We start from the raw sequence: 19,273 nt of genomic DNA, 5'->3' as shown, positions 1-19,273 counted from the left end.
GCAGTATGAGGTCCACCTGTGCAGTGACCCAGTGGAGAGCAGGAGGGTACCCGTGCACACAGGCGCCTGCCCCGCTGGTGCCACACACGATGCCTCAGCAGGCCCGCTCAGGCGTCCCTGTGCAAGCTTCTGGCCTCCCCTCCCTCCCCTCCCTCTCTTCCCCTCCCTCCTCTCCCTCCCCTCCTCTGCACCAAGCCCCTCCTCATTCTCTGCCTGTGCTCCGCTCTGCCTGGCCCCCCCAGGGATGGTGGGAACCATGCCAGGACCACACCATCAGCCTCCGCCCACCCTGACCGGCTGACTCCCAGTGGCTTTCACGGCTCAGAAGCTCACCCGACCCCCTGCTCACCTCGGGGTCAGCTGCCAGCATCCCCGAGGGAACGGCATGCGGGAGCCGCCTCACACCAAAGCACAAGCTCGCTGACTGTCACCTCTGTCCAGCCAAGGACCCCAACCTTCCCTTCATCATCACCCAGAACAAACACACATGAAAAAGAACCATGGTTGCCCTGACCGGTTTGGCTCAGTGGATAGAGCGTCGGCCTGCAGACTGAAGGGTCCCAGGTTCGATTCTGGTCAAGGGCATGTGCCTTGGTTGCGGGCACATCCCCGGTGGGGAGTGTGCAGGAGGCAGCTGATTGATGCTTCTCTCTCATCGATGTTTCTAACTCTCTATCCCTCTCCCTTCCTCTCTGTAAAAAATCAATAAAATATATTTTTTAAAAAAAGAACCATGGTTATAGGGAATGAAGGCAACTCTTTCCACAATAAGAAGAGTCATCACTATTTTAATTAAAAGTCATCACCACCACCTTCAATAGAAGATGGTCCTCCCGGCCCCTCCCGTCACGTGACCCCGAAGGGCTGCCAAGGCCTCTGACTGGAGGGCTCTTTGTCACGTCTGCACTGTATTCCTGGGGGGGGGCGGGGCTGGTACCTGGTCGCTTATCTCCGTATTTTCCAACGTGTTTCTGCTCCCACGCCCACTGGAAAAATCATGGCAACTATTGTTTCTCCCTTTCATCTCCAGTCTGGACAGTTAAACAGGATCTACTTCCAAGGTATCATATAAAGACACTGGAAAAGCAAACGGAAACACGATTCTCCAAAACGCATCCCCCTGAGCGGAAACACCAGCGCTCCTGGCGACCTCCCACGATTCGCACAAACACGGACGGGAGAGCGCCTGCGTCACCGGAGCTTTAGCTGCTGCTCGTTCTCTTCGAACGTCATTCCAGAGTCCCCACCGAACTCCATCTCATTGTAAAAGGCTATTCTGTTTGGAAGTTTTATTCATCATTCTATCATCGATCGCTGCAAATTAAGTATAAAAACATATATGGATAATTTATAGAAAAATATTACATGTATGTAAATATGGTCACAGAAAAGTAAAAATCTACACAAAAATAAAGGTATTTTATGATCCCAGGACCTTTATAAGTTTACAAACATAAAAATATAAATGTGTTGGGTTTTTTTATATATATATATATATGTTTTATTGACTTTTTACAGAGAGGAAGGGAGAGGGATAGAGTTAGAAACATCGATGAGAGAGAAGCATCAATCAGCTGCCTCCTGCACACCCCCTACTGGGGATGTGCCTGCAACCAAGGTACATGCCCTTGACCGGAATCGAACCTGGGACCGGAATCGAACCTGGGACCCTTCAGGCCCCAGGCCGACGCTCTATCCACTGAGCCAAACCAGCAAGGGCTAAATGTGTATTTTTAAGTTTCCTGTGACCATAAGTCTCACTAGTGTTTAATCTGGATTGATTGACATTAGTTACCAATTGTATACCATTGATAAAAACATAAATACTACATATTTTATAAATGATTGTGAAAAATAAACATCAGTTGCTTTAGAAATACTTCACTTAAGGAGATGGATGAGCCTCTTTTCCCATTAAGTTCACAGATGAGTGGTGCTGAAATGAGACGAAAGTCGGCACCAATTCTATTCCTCGCTGCCCCTCCCCCTACATTAATCTAAAGGCTGAGAAGACTTGTTCACACAAATAACTACATGGAAATTTAAATTTGTTGTAATAACTTTCCTCAATAGTTTAAATTCCTTCTGGGACATATTTCAAAAACAATCTCAGGGTGCTCGATCATCAAAATTATTTTTAATGATCAACTGACAACTCAATTAAGTCCTCTTTCAATCTGTGGGAAATGAAGAATTGGATGCCACCTGATTTGCAAGGTATTTGTTATCCTGTCATTGGACTCATTCATTTTCATCAACACCAACCCCACTATCTCCATCACCCTTTTGTGTGGAGCCCAGGAGTTCCCCCGCCGGGGTCTGAAGGGCACCCTAGTGGGACGAGTGATGTATGGGAGACGGGCCTTTCTCTGGTGGAGGGGGAGATGGCCCAGAGTAGGGGTGGGGAACGTCCGGCCCGCGGGCCGTATAAGGCCCATGAAATCATTTGGTCAGGCCCTGCCAAGGCATTAGGGTGAGTTAAATGTTTGAGCAAATATAGCAGGATAATGTTTAAGCTGGTAATTTTGCATGGCCCTCGAATAATATTATAAATATTCAAATAGCACTTGGCAAAAAAAAGGTTCCCCACCCCTGGTCTAGTGGGAAAAGAGAGGTGGGAGAGGAGACTACAGAAGCTAAAGCGGCTGGTGCTGCTCAGTGTCTGAGCATCGAGCCAGGAACCAGGAACCACGGGTTCGATTCCCAGTCAGAGCACCTGCCTGGGTTGTGGGCTCGATCCCCTGTGGGGGGCATGCAGGAGGCAGCTGATTGATGTTTCTCATCATCAATGTTTCTCTCTCTCTATCCCTCTCCCTTCCTCTTTCTCTAAAAATCTATAAAACATATTTTTTATGTATCACAGTGGTCACAGACAGCAGAGGGTGAGGGTATGTGCTGGGGATGGGGGCGCCTGGGGAGAGGTCAATGGGGGGAAAAAGAGACGTATGTAATATTTTAAACAATAAAGAATTTTTTTTAAAAAAGGGTATCACAGTTCCGATCTGGACATAGACTCCCTGATGTCCCCCCGGGAGCCCTCACCACCATCGGAAGCTCTCCCTTGACCCGACAATGTCCTCTTCGGGCCTGAGTCTAAGACGTCCCTGGGTTCGAGCTCTGTCCTCCTCCCACCACAGCCCCGTGAGCCTGACCTCTCGTTACGCTCCCCTCACTAAGACGCAGGCCGCCCTGCTGATGGCTTCATGTGTTGACCCTGAAGAATGTAGTGGGAAGATCTCCTGCCTGCACGCACACCCTGGTTTGGCTTTTCCAGAATCAAAACAGAAAAACCTGTATTTTATGCAAACCTGCCAATTACTGTGTTTTAATTACAGCCATTTTTACCCACCCCCAGAGTCTGCTAACCACGAGTCCTGCTCGGTGACGCTGTGGGAACCGGCAGGAGTGCGGAGCTGTCTCCCGAGTGAGCACCTCCTCCTCTGAGCCGAGTGTCTCTGTGCCGAGGGCCCCGCGTTCCGGGCGAGGCTGCACATCCCATAAACACCAAGCTGGTGGGGGGGTTGTTTGGGGTTTTATGCTTTTAAATATATTTTTATTGATGTCAGAGAGGAAGGGAGAGGGAGAGGGAGAGGGAGAGGGAGAGGGAGAGGGAGAGGGAGAGGGAGAGGGAGAGGGAGAGGGAGAGGGAGAGGGAGAGGGAGAGGGAGAGGGAGGGAGAGGGAGAGGGAGGGAGAGGGGGAGAGGGGGAGAGAGGGGGGGAGAGGGGGAGAGAGGGGGAGAGAGGGGGAGAGAGAAACCTCAATGAGGAGAGAGAATCATGGATCGACTGCCTCCTGCACTGCCCCACACTGGGGATCGAGCCCACAACCTGGGCATGTGCCCTGACTGGGAATGGAACTGTGACCTGCTGGTGCAGAGATCGATGATCAACCACTGAGCCACACCGGCCAGGCTGTTTGGGTTTGTTATGCACAGATGTTGGGCAACCAGGTGTGAGTGGCCTGACATGCCATCTTCCATCAGGATCTGGGTAAGGTGACCCTTTTGTGACCTACGTCGCCCTGGGTCACGGGAACAGCGAGGTTGGGTGCGGGTGGCAGGGATACTCATTCCCAGTCATCTCTGTCCCACGGCCCAGCTCCAGGGGCCTCTCTCTCTCCTGAGCAACCAGGGCCCTTCTTTCTCCTCCGTGACTTGTTTCCTGAGCCCATTTCTTCCGCGGTCCACTTCTCCTACCTCTGTGACTTTCTAAATAAGCGTTCTCTCACAGTGTGAGTCTCGCCTCCGAGTTCTTTCTTAGCCAGAACTCAATATGGAGGTCGCTGAGCCGAGGCGGGGCCTGACCCCACTGTTCCGCTGCAAACAGTGGCGGTTCATCAATGCTCGCTATTATTCTAAAGCAAGGCAGGCCTGCAGCGGCCATGTCAGGGGCGGGGCCTTCTTTCTGCAGAGCGAGGGCGATTGGATATTCATCATCCTATATAATAAAAGGCTAATATGTAAATTGTCCCCTCGACCGGGAGTTCAACTGGGAGTTCGACCAGGGCTGCCATGCTGGCCGGGCTTTCTCTTTGCTGAAAGCAGTGAATACTGATGCCTGGGGGGGAAACGTATTTGTAAAGCCAGCCATCAGACTAGCATTGGTCAGTTGCCCCTTTCTTTCAAATCTTACTTAAAATGTACAGCTGCCCAAATAAATGTCCGGATGATGACACACTAAGAAATAATCTTCCTTCTTCCCCCACCATTGCCATTGGCACTGCTGATTCTTTTCTTTTCTTTTCTTTTTTTAATATATTTTTATTGATTTCAGAGAGGAAGGGAGAGGGAGAGAGAGAAAAGCATCAATGATGAAAGAGAATCATTGATCGGCTGCCTCCTGCACGCCCCTGACTGGAGATAGAGCCTGCAAACCGGGCATGGGCCCTTGACCAGAATTGAACCCGGGACCCTCTGTCTGCAGGCCGAGCTCTATTCACTGAGCCACACCAGCCAGGGCCCGGCTGTTTCTGCGGAATAACAGGGAGGACAGGAGAGCAGTGCGGTCTGCCAGCGTGACCATCTGGATGTGGAGGGAGGTCCCAGATGATGGGGTCACTTACACATACGCGATGGCTGTTATCTGTCGCTCCCAACATCTCTTGAAGGAGAACACCACTGCAAAATCTGCCTCCCCTCCTCTGCCCAAGCTCAGGAGGAAGCCACAAGAAGACACGCCATTGTCTGAGACACACCACGGTCCAGGGCGGGGGTGGAAGAGGTGGAAACTGGCAGGGAAGAGGAAGGGCCCGGCTATTTAAAGCACAGATCCACTCCGTTCACACTGGACACGCAGCTGCGCCTCACTGCTGTGGGGAGGACCTGAGAATGAAGCTTCTATGCTTTTGTCCGAGCTCCAGCTGTTCAGGACGGGGGCACGCCCTCCGGGGCTGTTCCTCCTCCGGCAAGGCCCATGACAAGCCCTCACCTTCCCCTTCAGCCTGGGGGGTGGGGGGAACCTCGCCTGACCTTCCACACGATTTCTCTGTCATGGGTTCATGCGCTGCCTCGCCCAGGGCGTCAGTTTTAACGAAACACAAACACTTCCCCTGGGGAAAAGTGTAACTTACACGAGACACAACGAGGAGCCATTTCTCACTTCATCCTCCCAGGGACCCAGTTCCACACCTCTGTGTGTGCCCACCACGCTAGCCCAGTGCTTCATACACTCACAGCAGATGCACCCAATACCGATCACCTCACATGCGTGTTTCCATCACCGTGTCCTAGGATGCGCCTTCACACTGACCACTGAGGAGAGCATCAATATGACACTCTGAGACGGATGGACCACCCGCTATCAGGATAAGGATAGAACGTGGGGGGGTGGAGTTCCCCTAAATATTACTTTTTTATCCTCAGAGGCGTGGCCTTCAACATCTAAGCCAAAGTTCACCCAAGAGGCCTCGGACCAAGTTGCCATGCACCTGCTTTAAGGTGACCTCGGCGGCCCATGCCATCCCCAGGCTGGAGCTGAGTGGCGGCGGCCGGGAGGCAGGGACCATCGCAGGACCGCTCGGTAGTTCCTCTGACAGCACCCACGTGATTGATGACGTAAGGCAGCGGCTTTCCACCTTTCTCACCTCGTGGCACATAAACTGACGCCTAAAATCCCACGGCACAGCCAAAGGACATTCCTTTTGGCCGATCTGACCCAACATACAGGCATGATTTGGATCCATTCACGCCAGGCGGCTGTCACCCTGCTGGCTGGCGTCATGTTCCAGTTGACAACCTGAGGGAATGGGCGGCCTCTGCGGCAGGCGTGGCTCACCTTAACGATCCCTGCGGCTTGGGCGCAGGTGGACAGCCGCCGACCTAAGGCAACGTGAGCAACTTTGCAAAAATGCAGTCATTCCCGTTGCTAATCAGGGCACTCCAGATGCCCCCGGCAACATGGACCCCTCGGAGGACTGGCCACAGGCTCCCTCCCCGCCCGGGACAGTCAGCCACGCTTCCCTGGGACCCAGCTCAGGCCATGGCTAGCTGTCTCACACGCATGTGTGTCCGTGTTCCCAAACACGCTCCCCGCTCGTCACCCACAGCGGGCAGGGCTCTGCCACGTGGGAGGGAAGGACACAGAAGCAGACCTCCACGTTTCTGCTTCAAGATTTCGGGGAGGCGTGTCTAGGTTGAGGCCCAAGGAGTGCTCTCATAAAACGAAACGATAATGGCTTGGTTTAAAAAAAACGGCTCGCCACATGGGGAAGGAGTGGCTGTCAAATTCAAGGAAGATTTGCAGAGTTCCTATCTGAACTTCCCTTTCTGGAATGCTCCCTGGGGACAGGAATGGGGTGGAGAGCAATCACACTTGTGATATTGGGGTGCCCCGAAGCCTCCATGTGAATGTCATAACTCCCCACTCCCAACCCCCCCGGCAGACAAACAGCCACTCTTCCTTTTTAACCCTCACCCAAGGACATTTTTCCATTGATTTTTTTAGAGAGAGTGGAAGGGACAGGGAGAGACAGAGAGAAACACCGACTGGTTCCCTCCCGCATGCCCCCGACCAGGGCTGGGAGTCCGCGACCGAGGGAGGCAACTGACACGAATCAAACCCGGGACCCTTCAGTCTGCAGGCCAGCGCTCTAGCCACTGAGCCGCACGGCCAGGGCAGCCCTGCAGAAGGAGAAAGTGCCTGGACCAGGACGAGCTCAGGGGCGCCCCTGACTCAGGGGCCTTCTCCTGCGGGCCGCTGTGGGCTCAGCTGGGACAGCCAGGCCGCCCTGCCGCTGGTGCTGGATGGGGAAAGGAAGGGCGTGGCTCATCCCACCTACCGGTCTCCCTCCCCACGTTGGGGGATGGGCAGGGCCGCAAGCCAAGTTCCCAGTTCTGTGCCCTGGTTCCTGGCCATCGAGATGAGATCACCTCCTGCCCCACCACTTCCTCCCTGTCACCAAGAGACGCCTCGCAACATGCCCATGGCCACCACGCTCCGTCACCGCCACGCGTCGAGGCAGCCACAGCCTTGCTGTGCTTGCTGAGACCACAGGACACGTCTCAAAGACCGAGTGACATCCTCCTGGACTCCCCTCCACCCACCCGCCCAGCTTCCTGCCCCAGTTGTCCCTGGCAGTGTCACCTCTCAACGGAAACGCAAAGCGGGGAGGGGAGGGGGGGCCATGGGAGGGACCCCCAGTGCTGCAGGCAGGGCTGGACAGGCTCACAGGTGAATGGCCTGGCCTCTAAGCAGGGGGTGGAGGAGGAGCGGGGGGGGGGGGGGGGGGGTCTCCCCTCCAGGTCTCTGCTTGGGGACGGAGAGCAGAGACTTTCTCAATCAGCCCCACCGCACAGAACGCCCGCCGAGGTCTGTCCACAGGCTTTCTGGTCCACTTCATTTTTTAAAAAAATATATATTTTTTTTTTTATTGATTTCAGAGAGGAAGGGAGAGGGAGAGAGGGATAGAAACATTAATGATGAGAGAGAATCATGGATCGGCTGCCTCCTGCACGTCCCCCACTGGGGATCGAGCCTGCAACCCGGGCATGTGCCCTGACTGGGAATCGAACTGTGACCTCCTGGCTCACAGGTCGATGCTCAACACTGAGCCACGCCAGCCGGGCCCGACTTAATTTCTAACAGGATCGGCGTCTGCCTCTGTGTGCGCCTGCACTGATGCTTCAGGAGGACGTTAGGAGGCTAGCCCTCAGGCCAGCTTAAGGGGAAACCCCTTATCCCAAGTCACATGATTTTCAGGCGTGCAGGCTATAGCTTTAAGAATTCTAAAACCGGCCCCGTGGCTCCTAAGAGGTATTGCACGTATTTACACCCCCCCCCCCACAAACACACACACACACACACACACACACACACACACACACAATGTCTGTGTGCACAATACACTGCGTTGGGTATCTGAGCATTGCCCCGCTTGCGGGTGTGTGGACATGTTTCTATGCTGCTCGTGGAATGAATAAACCCTGCGTACTGAGGTATAACCTGTGTGTTTTCCAGCACCCTGCTAGGGAAACCTCCCCAGCTGCACTCCCTGGCCTCAGGTCTGCCTGTGAGAGAACCGTCACAGAAACAGAAATAAGGGATGCCGTCGCCAGGCGATGCCTTCATGCGAAGCAAGAGAGGGCCATGACGTGGGGCTCACTGCCCACTCTCCAGGGGAGCTCATCTTTCTTCCCGGAGAGACCCCGCTACCCGTCCTACGAAAGCGCTTCAGTGACTGCTCTTTGGGCATTTAGGGCCTGTCGCTTTAAATCTGAGGCTGGACGAGCAGACCACATCATCAAAGTCAACACAATTAATGAAGTCTGATCTAGGCTGATCACATCGCACATAAACCGAATGATGCTCTTCAATCCAGAACCTCGCTCGGGGCTGGTTCCCCTGGGTACAGCCACCTGGGTGTCTGACTGGCCTGGCCAACGCCAGGTGACCACACAGAGCTCTTACCTCCCACCACAAACCTGCCGCCTACGAAAGTGCCTCTTCTGAAAACAGCACTTGCATGAACCCTGTTGTCCAAGCCAGAACCCAGAAGACAGCCTCAGTGCCTTCCTCCCCTCCTTGTCACAAGATGCTAGGGGGCCTGGACGGCGTGGCTCAGTAGTTGAGTGTCCATCTATGAACCAGGAGGTCGAGGTTCGATTCCCGGTCAGGGCACAGGCCCGGGTTGCTGGCTCCATCCCCAGTGGGGGGCATGAGGGAGACGGCCAATCACTGATTCTCATCACTGATGTTTCCCTCTCTCTCCCTCTCCCTCTCTGCGATCAATAACAATATATTTTTTTAAAAATCCCAGGAGGAAGCCCACGTGCCCTTCAAAGGACAGCGACAGTGTATGTGATGGCCTTTCATAGCTGCTGCATCTTTAATTAGAAACAGTGAGTAAAAAGATGGGCTTTGGCCTACCCCGAAGGGGGAGAAGGATGTTGATTAAATTCTAAGTCGCAGCAAACGCAACGATCTGACTGTTGGGGGAAAAAAAACTGATTCTGTGATTGAATCTGACTAGAAACCCAGAGGGTCTGAGTTCCGGTCCCTCCTGCACCACAAACAGGGGACCCGGAGCACAGCTTTGCAAACTGAGGGTCAGGACCCATGAGTGAATCACTCAGGAAAGTTCATGATGAGCGTTTTTGTTTTTGTGTTTATGAAAAAAGAACTGAGCATCACACAGAGTATGAACAGGCACTGTTTCCCTCATGGGGGGCACAGGGGTGCTGGCGGTGTCTGTGTACATATCAGGTCAGTAAATTAAATGTATTTCCTGTTACGAATGACAGCCAAACACGATCCTAAGCCATGACCCAGAGGAGGCCGCTTGGCCCCTGGGAAGTTGTTCCTCGTCTTTTAAACAGACATGATCACTCTACCGCAGTGGGCAGACATGGAACACTACGAGCATTTCACAGTCACAGCATCTGGGCTGCGTTTCCTTAGGTTTGAAGGTTTTTCTGCCACCGATGCTCACAGCTGAAAGCGCCCTGCTAGCGACCTGGACATAACGTATGAGAGACCGTCTGCAACTGTGATCTCCTGGAGGGAGCGAGACGCAGGAACAGCTCAGGTTGCCTGAAATGTTTACAACCCCCTTTTGTGGTGCCTGAGATACAGCCGGGGGGGGGGGGGCGGGGGGGGGGCAGGCAGGGAGGAGGGGGGAGGACCGAGACTAGACTGCAGAGGCGGCGTTTCTGGGTAACTGTGGGGACCTCGTGAAAGAACCATCACTGAGAAGGACGAGGACAGGGAAACCTGTGTGGAGGCCATGGCCACGGGAGGCCTGGCCACACCTGTCAGTGGCCACCCCGTCCACCCAGCCCTTCGATGGCACTTTACTCAGAAACATGCACCCTCCTGCTCTTCCCCTCACAGCTCCTCATCCTGTGCCCACACTCCCAGCAGCACATGACTGCTGACTGACGCGTGTTCTCCGACACAGATGGTACACAGCTAGGGAAATGATACACGCCCTCATCCCTCTCCCACGCACGTGGCCACTCGAGTGCCCCTCGAAGGAGAAGACGGTCTAAAGATCCCGTAGAACCCTGACCGGTTTGGCTCAGTGGACAGAGCATCGGCCTGCAGACTGAAGGGTCCCAGGATCGATTCCGGTCAAGGGCATGTACCTTGGTTGGGGGCACATCCCCAGTAGGGGGTGTGCAGGAGGCAGCTGATCGATGTTTCTCTCTCATTGATGTTTCTAACTCTCTATCCCTCTCCCTTCCTCTCTGTAAAAATTCAATAAAATATATATTTAAAGATCCTGTAGAAATACCTCCTCCCAGACCAGGAGGGGCTCTGAAACAGAGGTTTCCACTGGGAGCCGGGGAATACTTCGGAGGACTCAGTGGTACCAGGGCGAAAAGACTCCAGTTTTAAGATGGCACGTGTCCCCTTCAGGTCAGCTTGTTGTGCATCCTTTTCGGCGGAAAGCGCCTGGCGTTGGGCACAGATGGGTCCAGCCCACACCCCCCTGCAGAGCCCTCCCAGGCCCGCAGGTGCACAGCTCCCAAGACTCGGCTCACCTGGCGAAGTGCGCACAAACGCCCGCTGAGTGAGTGAGCGAACAGCGCAGGCGTCTGCCGTGGTCTTCGCTTTCTCTGGGACGAACACCCACCCAGCTTTGGGCAGGGAGAGGGGGTGACAGATGCGGGCATGCAGGAGGCAGGCAGTGATCATGCACAAATCTGTGAGGGGGCGGGCGGCGAGCGAAAGCGCCTTAGTCACTGCACATGGGGTTCCTGCTGGAGAGGATGAGACTGAAGGAACTAGCCACCTGGGTTTTGGCATCTGGCCAGGTAGCTTTTGCTTATCTCTCATCTTAGTCAAAAGCAGGTGGGTGTGTCCCAGCCAAAGTGTCTTTCTCATAGCGACCTCCACAACACGGATGCTTTTCTAACGAAAACGCGTGTTTGTTTGGAAGAGGGCTACCGAATCAGGACTGGGAACGGCCTTGGCTATCACTGGACCCAGAAAGGGTAAGTGACTTACCTAAGGGCACACAGCGGACAGTACTGTCTAGACTAGGGCCATGACCGACCAGAATCTCCCCAGATACAATATGCCTATCTGCGGGGAGCGGCTACAGCGGTTGGACAGGTTCAAGCCTCAGACTAATGAGAAGGCACGTCCTCTCGTGGCAAAGCCACGTGCAAGTCCCAGCTTGGAGGCAAAGCACTCCCAGCACAATTACAGCCAAAGGCTATACTGTGAGCTTGACGTTATGGTACGAACCAGAGGTCCCAGGTGGCTGAGTGATATAGGCTGTGGGAGGTGCAGCAAGTGCTGCCAGAACAAAGCTTGGTCGAGTTCAGATGCATGTAACTGAGTAGATTCGAAACCCGCGAGAACATTGTCAACAGCCTTTACTTTGCCTCCTGGAATCTGGCTATAAAATAGACTCAGCTTGCAGGCTGTGGCACTGTCTCTCCATCCGAGAGCAGCATCCCACCCGGCCCCAGCTTTATTCTCTTGTCTGTCTTCTTGAATCCTTCACCGCCCACTCCCCCTCGCCCCCGCCCCATCTCAGGTGAGCGCGGCACACCTACCATTGTGTCTGCTACCATGTTTTTAAAGAGATCAGGCTCCCTACCCCTCAGGACTGCAGCTTCACCCTGTTCCTTTCTAATGCCCTGGAATCAGAACACTCAGTACATAACTAAATGCACGTTTAAAGACCATTCATCAGTTAAGTGAGAAGACAGTGCCCACACATCAGGTCTGACAAGGGATTTCACCCTGGCCAGGGTGGCTCAGTTGGTTGGCGCATCCTCCCATGCACTGAAGGGTGGCGGGTCCAATTCCGTCAGGGCACATGCCCAGGTTGCAGGTTCAATCCCTGGTTAGGTGTGTACAAAACGCAACCAGACGATCTCTCACATCAATGTTTCTCTCTCCCTCTCCCTTCCTCCTCTAAAAGCAGTAAGAACATATCATTGGGTAAGGATGTTTTTAAAAAGGAATTTTAATCCCTGATAGGATGTAAGTAATTTTATCCATGGTGATAGTATGTTGCCGTAAACTGAAACATAAATCCATAAAGACATGTAATTACCACATAATGATCTCATGCATAATTGATGGTAAATAAAAAGTATCATTGTGGAAATATACAATGTGCATTGAAAGGTCAGGTATTCCAGGTTACAGAGACTGATTTATTTCAGAGAATGAGGAAACTGAGTTACTCCTACACCTGGTATCAGCCAAAGATCGGTGCCCAGAAAATATCTTTTCTTTAATGTTTATAAAAACTAGATGAGAAAAGCCCAGACACCAACCAAGGTTCCAAAAAAAAACAACAAAAAAACCTGGACAACCTGAGGTGTAGGCAGCTACAAATAGGACTCAACGGTGAGAACTAGTCCACGCAGAAGCATCCCAGCAAAATTCTCACCCCACACACCACACACACGCCTAACAGATGGCTCCTAACGAGCAGCTAAACATTCCATAGGCCAAATGCACAAAAATTAATGATGAAAGCATGACGCTGTATAAACCAGCAGACTCCTCTCTGCTCTCACCTCTCGCCTCACTCTGCCTCCGCGTCCCAAGCAAGTGCTCCCCAGGCCACCGCCTGCCCCTCCAGGACCAAATCACAGCCACCCGGGAGCCAGGCGCCCGCTGCAGCCCCAGAAGCCTGACTGATAACATCCAGCTTGTGGTCCAGGACGTCCCAGGGTGCGTGTCCAGCCTCTGCCCACGGCTCGCAGGGAAAGGCCCGGGCAGAGCTAATCAACACCAGCTCCCCAGCTGTGACCTGGCACGGACGGAAATGAGGAGAATCAATCCCGGCCGTCAGGAGTCTCATTTAACTCTTGGAAGGAAGCAGCATCTGGGACGGCCTCCAGACTGCTGGGTGGGGATGTCAAAGCCAGGGACAGGGGGGCCTGGGTTCCTCCCCAGCTCAGCAAAGGAATTGTCTTTTCCTGGCAAGGGTTAACCTACCCCCAAAAAGGTGGGGAGAGGGAGTTACCCACCAGCTCCTCCTCCTTCCACTTTGAAGAGAGGGGAAGCGGGCACCCCTTCCCAGAGGTGGGGCCCAAACTATTGTCTCACTAACAGCCACGGTCCAGATGGCAGCTCACTGAAACATCGGAAATGACTGTGCTCCACCGACGGTCCTCTCCCAGGACTCGGGGACCCCTATTCCTCGGCAAGTTGGAAAAAAATACCACTCCCTGGGAAGGCTTCCCAGATTTGTTTAAATTACAGGCAAAGGGATTTAGCAACCGCGCACATACCTCCACATCTTCTAAATCACTAGGTCTGTCCCCAATTTAAAAGAAAAAGTGTGCCCAGCCCTCGGCAGGAGGGGGCATTAGGAGCGATAAATCCATAACGCTTTCTCCCGGGGAAGCCTCCGGGCTGGGCTCATCGCCCGGGGCTGCTGCAGGCTCCTGGGAGAGCCTGGCTCGCCGATCGTTACAATCTTACGGGGAGTAACTGCCAAGGGGCGACCCCGCTGAAATCGAGCCACAGAAACGGGAAATGTGCCGGGCCCGCCATGGGAGGAGGAAAAGGCAGGGAGACGCCGGCGCCCATCCGTCAGCACTGATGTCCTTTGTTGTTCACCTTTGCACGGAACCGCGCGCGCTCCCCGGCTCCGTGTCCAGCGAGCGCCCGTCCTCAAAGCGGGACCCGGGCTCCCGAGAGCCAGGCTTCCCGAGCCGGGACCCCAGCATCGCTCCCCAGCCGCCCACCCTCCATCGCCGCCCCCGCCGCGCTCGCCCCGCCGCAGGGCGCCCCGAAGTAAAAACATCACCCCGACACCCGTTCCCCTCCGAAGAGCAACGGGCGGGCCGCGCAGATGGTGACAGGACCGGCGCCCCCGCCCCTAGGACACAGTCCCCTAACCCCGCGTCGGGAGGGAGGAGGGAGGAACGGGGGGAGCAGAAGGCTCCGGCCCGGCTCGGGCTGTCACCGGGCTCCACGGCGCGGGGCCACACTCCGCGCTCCCGGGACGTGGCCCGCAGCCAGAGCGGAGGTTCGCGCCTCCCTCTGTTGGGGGTGTCCTCTCGGCGGGCGCCGCGGTTCCGTCTCTCTCTCCAATCTGGGAGGTCGTCACGGCCCACACCGCGGTGAGAGAAGGGGAAGGAAGCAGAGGAACGCCGTCCACCGCTCTCCTCCAACTTGACACTCGCGCCCTGTCGCCTCTCCAACTCCGCACGCAGAGCCCGCAGCGGGCGGCTGGCCGCGCGCTGCCCCCGGTCCGCCCGGGAGTCCGAGCGCCCTAGGGCGGTGGGGGGCAAGACGCCGGCGCGCACTCCACGCCCCGAGGCCGGCTCCCCGCAGCGCGAGCCCGCAGCGCGATGCCAGCCGGGGAGAGGCATTTGCAGCCGGCAGAGCGCGAGGGGCGCGGGGGCAAGGACGCGGAACGCGCACCCGCTCGGCCCGTGGGCTTGCAAGCTGGCCCCGCAGAGACTCACCCACGCCGTATTTCTCGTGCTCCGTAGGTATCCACATGACTGGACAGGGCTCCCGGGCGCTCGGGCTGCGTCCTCCCCGCGGCCCCGCTCCGGCTCCGGCTCCGGCTCACAATGCACAGCCGCCGAGGAGTGCGCTGCGGGCGCTGGGGCGCGCTGCAGGCTCCCGAGCCCGGCGTTGACGCCGCGCGGCCCAGGCTGCGCCGCCTGCCGCTGTGCCGGCGGCGGCCGCTCACAGTCGGACGCGCTCGCGGCGACCCGGCGGCGCAGTCATTGTTCTGATTCACTGAACTAAGCGAACACGCCGGGGCACTCTCGGGCGCACCTCCGCCCGCCGGCGCCTGCTCCGGCCCTCCCTGCCCCGAGGCACACTGGGAAGTGTAGTTCGGGGCTGCGCCATTCCGGAAGGGGGCGTGGTCTGAACTATTAGGGGCGGGGGTTAGGTTCCGCTCGCCACGTTCTATTGGTCCAGAGAGTGACGGCACGACGTGGGCGTGGAGGAAACGTCACGTTGACGGGGAGTGCGCTTCCAGTCGCTCTGGCATTGGTTCCCGTCCGTCCCGCCCCGCCCCTCGGCCCTCCCCGTCCCAGTCGGCGGCGTAATGGCGGCTCCCAGGGCCCCGGGGGCTGTGCTCGGAGGCGGGGAAGACGGTGACGGCGGTCGCGGCGGAGCCGGGGCTGTCAGTAACGAGGGTGAGCCCGGTGCCCCGAGGCGCGGGGGGGCTGCGCCTTTCTCGTGGGCCAGGATGCCGCTGGCCGGACGGACCCCGGGAGCCGGCCGGCTCTGAAGCCACATGGGCGGGAGGGGGCCAAGGGCGGGGCCCAGGGGTGCGCGTGGATCCCGGGCGGCGGGTGGTGCGGGCTGTGTAGGGAGGGGGTGGCACGGCCTCCCGGGCCGCCGGGGGCGCGCAGGGCCCCGGCTCTGCGTTCTGCCGAGCGGGTGCGGGTCCACTCGGGTCCGCTCGCGGGCAGTCACCCTCTGGGTTCGGCAGCTCCTCTTCTTCGCCGGCTCCCGGGCCCCGCCTCCCTTCGCTCGGTGAGGCCTCGGGAGAGAAGTTTGCGCTGCCGGCTGGTTTCCAGTTGCAGGCTGGTCCGTGCTGTCCAGTCCACAGGTGTGCCCAGCTGCTGGCGGGAGCGGCCTCGGGAGCGGGCGGGTGTCCCTCCGCCTCCCCGGTCGCTCGCGGACGGTCCGGCGGTTAGATTCGAGGTGGAGCCCAGCGGGGTCCGCGGGGAAGGAGAAAGGAAGGGGGCGTCCGCACGCCGGGAAGGGGGTTCGGAAGGTCCCAGCCGCGGTGGCTCTGGCCGACGCTCACGTTGTCGGGTCCGCCGCAGAGACCGATGCCCAGACGTTGAAAGTTCCCAGCCCCGTCCTTCACCTTTGGTCCACCCCCTGCCCTCCCCCACCACCCGCTTGGCGCCCTCCCCGCCCCTCCCCCCCCCCCCCCCCCACACACACCCAGGTGTTCCGGAGACCCTTAACCATTACTATCCTCTTGGCCCTGGTAGGCAATTTAGCACAGCAAGTGATCTGTTATGCCCAGATTTCAAGATCCCCCAAGACAGACCACTAGGGAGCCGAGTCCGATGCAAAAGCATAGTCATTTATTCAAGCCCGGGACTTGGTCCCCCCCGCCCCCCTGCTTCCATTACTGGATGCAAGAGAGAGCCCTGAGTCCCAAGGGAACAAAGAATTTATAGGGCTTGGGGTCTGTGGCTTTCCTGGGAGAGGAGTTAGAGACACAGCTATCAGGTCCGTTCTGTCCCTTCATTATCCTTTTATGATGACATTGCTTTGGGCTTCAATTTGTTTCTCAACTCCTGTTGAGGGGTTTATTTTGTTACTGTTTTCCCGATTTAACTGAGGTTTAATCATAAGGTTTTTTCTGAGCGGTGCAGGGATAAAGTTATTTAATTCAGCGCCCCTTTTAAAGGCCTGCACCCACTGTGCTCCATGTAGAGTGGGTGTGCCGTCCCTGAGCCCGCCGTTCTCCTGTGCCTGTGTGTATAGTGGGGCTTTAGTAGTGAGGTAACGAGATAGCTTTATATACACATCCGTGGCCATTAGGGGTATATTTCTTAACAAATTGCTGGGCCAGAGGTGGCACATGTTAACCATTTTGGTAGATGTCGGATCTTTCTCTTGAAAGGGATCAGTGTGCCTTCCCACCAGGAATACATGAGATGCCCCGTACCCTCATCCATCCATGACCAATGTTTAAATGGCTAGTGGGTAGAACTGAGAAACATGATAGACATGAACATGTATCCGTGGCTCCACATCTTCGGGGTGACTCTCGTGCTGGAGAACGAGGGCCACACTCTGGGTGTACATTTAAGGTCTGACTCTTCCAGTCCCACCTCCAGCCGCCCTGCTTCCCGGCCCAGATCTCCCTGGTCACACTGACATCTCAGACTAGGTTTGCTTGGCAGCTGTGGCCACCCGTAGACAGTGCGCTTGCTGGGGGCAAGCTTTGTGGTACTTGTATCCACCGGTGCTTATCAGAGCTGAGCATAGTCAACTGCAGCAGCTCAGGGGTCAGGCCGGTTTGAAGTTTATTCAACGAACTTATAATGCAGCTCTTTTAAGCGCGTTTGTTTGACAGGACGGTGGACAGAGGAGCAGACCCTCGTCCTGGAGAAACGATTTCAGTTTCAGCTCTGACACTGAGTAACTGCGTCACATAAGTACATTGCACGTGCTGCTGACGTGTGGAAATGGAGATGTAATACCTACATTGCAGAGTGACTGACGGTGAAAGTCACAAAGCAGGGCCCGGATAAATACTAGCTGCCTTCCATGTGAAGATAACCTGATGGACTCCAAAACCGCCTGCTCTCAACTCTGCACTTGGGGAGCAATGTCAAGGGTGGGGTAGCCCAGGGGAGGCTCCGGAATGTGTGGGGATAACTGCACAGGCTGCGGGCATTCAGGGAATCTGGAGGTGTCAGACTGACTGTCTGCCGGCTCTGGGCGCTACAATTGCAACTGTGTGCTGGGAAAGCCTCTTTACATGGTCTCTATCCCGATACCCCCACCCCCACCCCCACCCCCCCGTGCTGCCCCGCACACCCAGCGCCCGGCTCCCCACATGCAGGCATGCGCGCCAGCTGAGTCAGCAGGGAGCTCTGGGGGTCGTCCAGTTGGGGGGCCTGGCGAGGTACAGGCCAGAGGGTGTCATGAAGAGAGAGTCCTAGAAACTAGTCCGGCGGGTTTGGTGTGCGGTCTGAGGGGCCTCCTCCAGGGCATCCTTTAGTTTTCCTGTGAAAGGGAACAGAACCTGCTTGTAGGCAATTTGGAGATGTTAGAAAGGAGGTGTTATTATGATGATGCTGGGGGCGCTCACATTCCTTGAGCAGTAGCTGGTGCCAAGTCCCGTATGAAATACTGTTTCGCGTCGCGTCTCCTGGGACAGTGTCAGCTGTGGTGGCACTTGGGCTGGTTCGGTGGCGACTGTGCATCTGCTCTGTGCTGGGGCCTTCCCCGGGGACCTGTCAGGGAGGTGGTGGGATCAGAGCTGATGGGAGAACCCTGTCTGTCCCCAGTCACACTGGGGGGAAGGGGTCCTTTGGAGCCTGTCCTCTAGGCATTGCCTGGGCCAGCACAGCCCAGCTTTTAAGTGTTTGTTTTTAAAGGGAAGGAAAAGCCTGCTGTCCCGGTTCCTGTTTTCCCGTAACTGAAACCTAAACGCTTCCCAAGCGAGGCTAGAGGCTCTACGTTCTGTTGGTGTTTTTATCCGAACGCTTAGATTTGTGGTGTGTTGGTGTTGTTTTTAAAGAAAGCCCTCAGAATTGTAATTGTGGTTATTTCACACAGTTTTCTGTTATGTAACAAGCTGCTATTCACCAGTAAGAGCCAATTAGAAAAGAAAATACTTTGTATCGGCTCATCGCAATTACCACTACAAAGGAATTAATAGGGAGACTGTTGCCTGTTAGTAACCCACAGCCTAGTAGCTAGCTGTGCGCAGCCCTACAGCTGATGTCCATGCTGGGGGAGGGACGTCTGGGAGGTCTGGAATTAGTAGCAGCCAGTTCATGACCCACTTCTGGAAGCTCTGGAAGCACGCACCCACGTGAGGGAAGCCGTTCGACCAGACCAACTTCCTGGGCATGGGCCACCTTTCCAGGGCCGTGGCTCAGAGACAGGCTTTAGTGGGTGTAAATCTCACTCCTGCTTCTGGCTGGCTGATGTTAGAGAAGTTACTTGCACTTGTGATAAGATTTCCTGGTTTGTCTACGAGAGAATTCACTTATATTAACATCCTTTGACTGCATTTTCCAAATATCAACAGAGTAAGGTGAAGGTGGGTTGACACCAGGGAGCCCACAGCATGCATATCCCAGGGTTCGTGAGGCAAGAATAACATATCCGCGTATGCGCTAGTTGCAC

General features: G+C 55.8%; 2 protein-coding genes across 8 annotated transcripts in view; one reads left to right on the top strand and one right to left on the bottom strand.

The window, feature by feature from the left end:
* DOCK4 (dedicator of cytokinesis 4) overlaps positions 1–15,220 on the bottom strand; it is a 198,877-nt gene extending 183,657 nt beyond the window's left edge. For all 3 annotated transcript variants that reach the window (XM_036327289.1, XM_036327291.1, XM_036327290.1), the window contains exon 1: positions 14,887–15,220. In XM_036327289.1, the coding sequence (XP_036183182.1) occupies positions 14,887–14,923 (37 nt within the window). In that variant the 5' untranslated portion in view covers positions 14,924–15,220. The remainder of the gene's footprint in view (positions 1–14,886) is intronic.
* Positions 15,221–15,453: 233 nt separating this feature from the next.
* The window catches only part of ZNF277 (zinc finger protein 277), a 42,545-nt gene continuing 38,725 nt past the window's right edge, over positions 15,454–19,273 (top strand). For 4 of the 5 annotated variants that reach the window (XR_004970769.1, XR_004970768.1, XM_036327288.1 and 1 more), the window contains exon 1: positions 15,461–15,576. Coding sequence is in view for 2 of the 5 variants with exons in the window: in XM_036327288.1 (XP_036183181.1) it covers positions 15,486–15,576 (91 nt within the window). In the remaining 3 variants the exon portion in view is untranslated. Of the gene's footprint in view, positions 15,577–19,273 lie in introns of all 5 variants that reach the window. The other variant, XR_004970770.1, reaches the window with a different exon arrangement.

This window comes from Myotis myotis, unplaced genomic scaffold (genome assembly GCF_014108235.1).
Source record: "Myotis myotis isolate mMyoMyo1 unplaced genomic scaffold, mMyoMyo1.p scaffold_m19_p_11, whole genome shotgun sequence".
Classification (NCBI taxonomy): domain Eukaryota; kingdom Metazoa; phylum Chordata; class Mammalia; order Chiroptera; family Vespertilionidae; genus Myotis; species Myotis myotis.
This window is presented reverse-complemented; position numbering and strand designations above follow the sequence as displayed.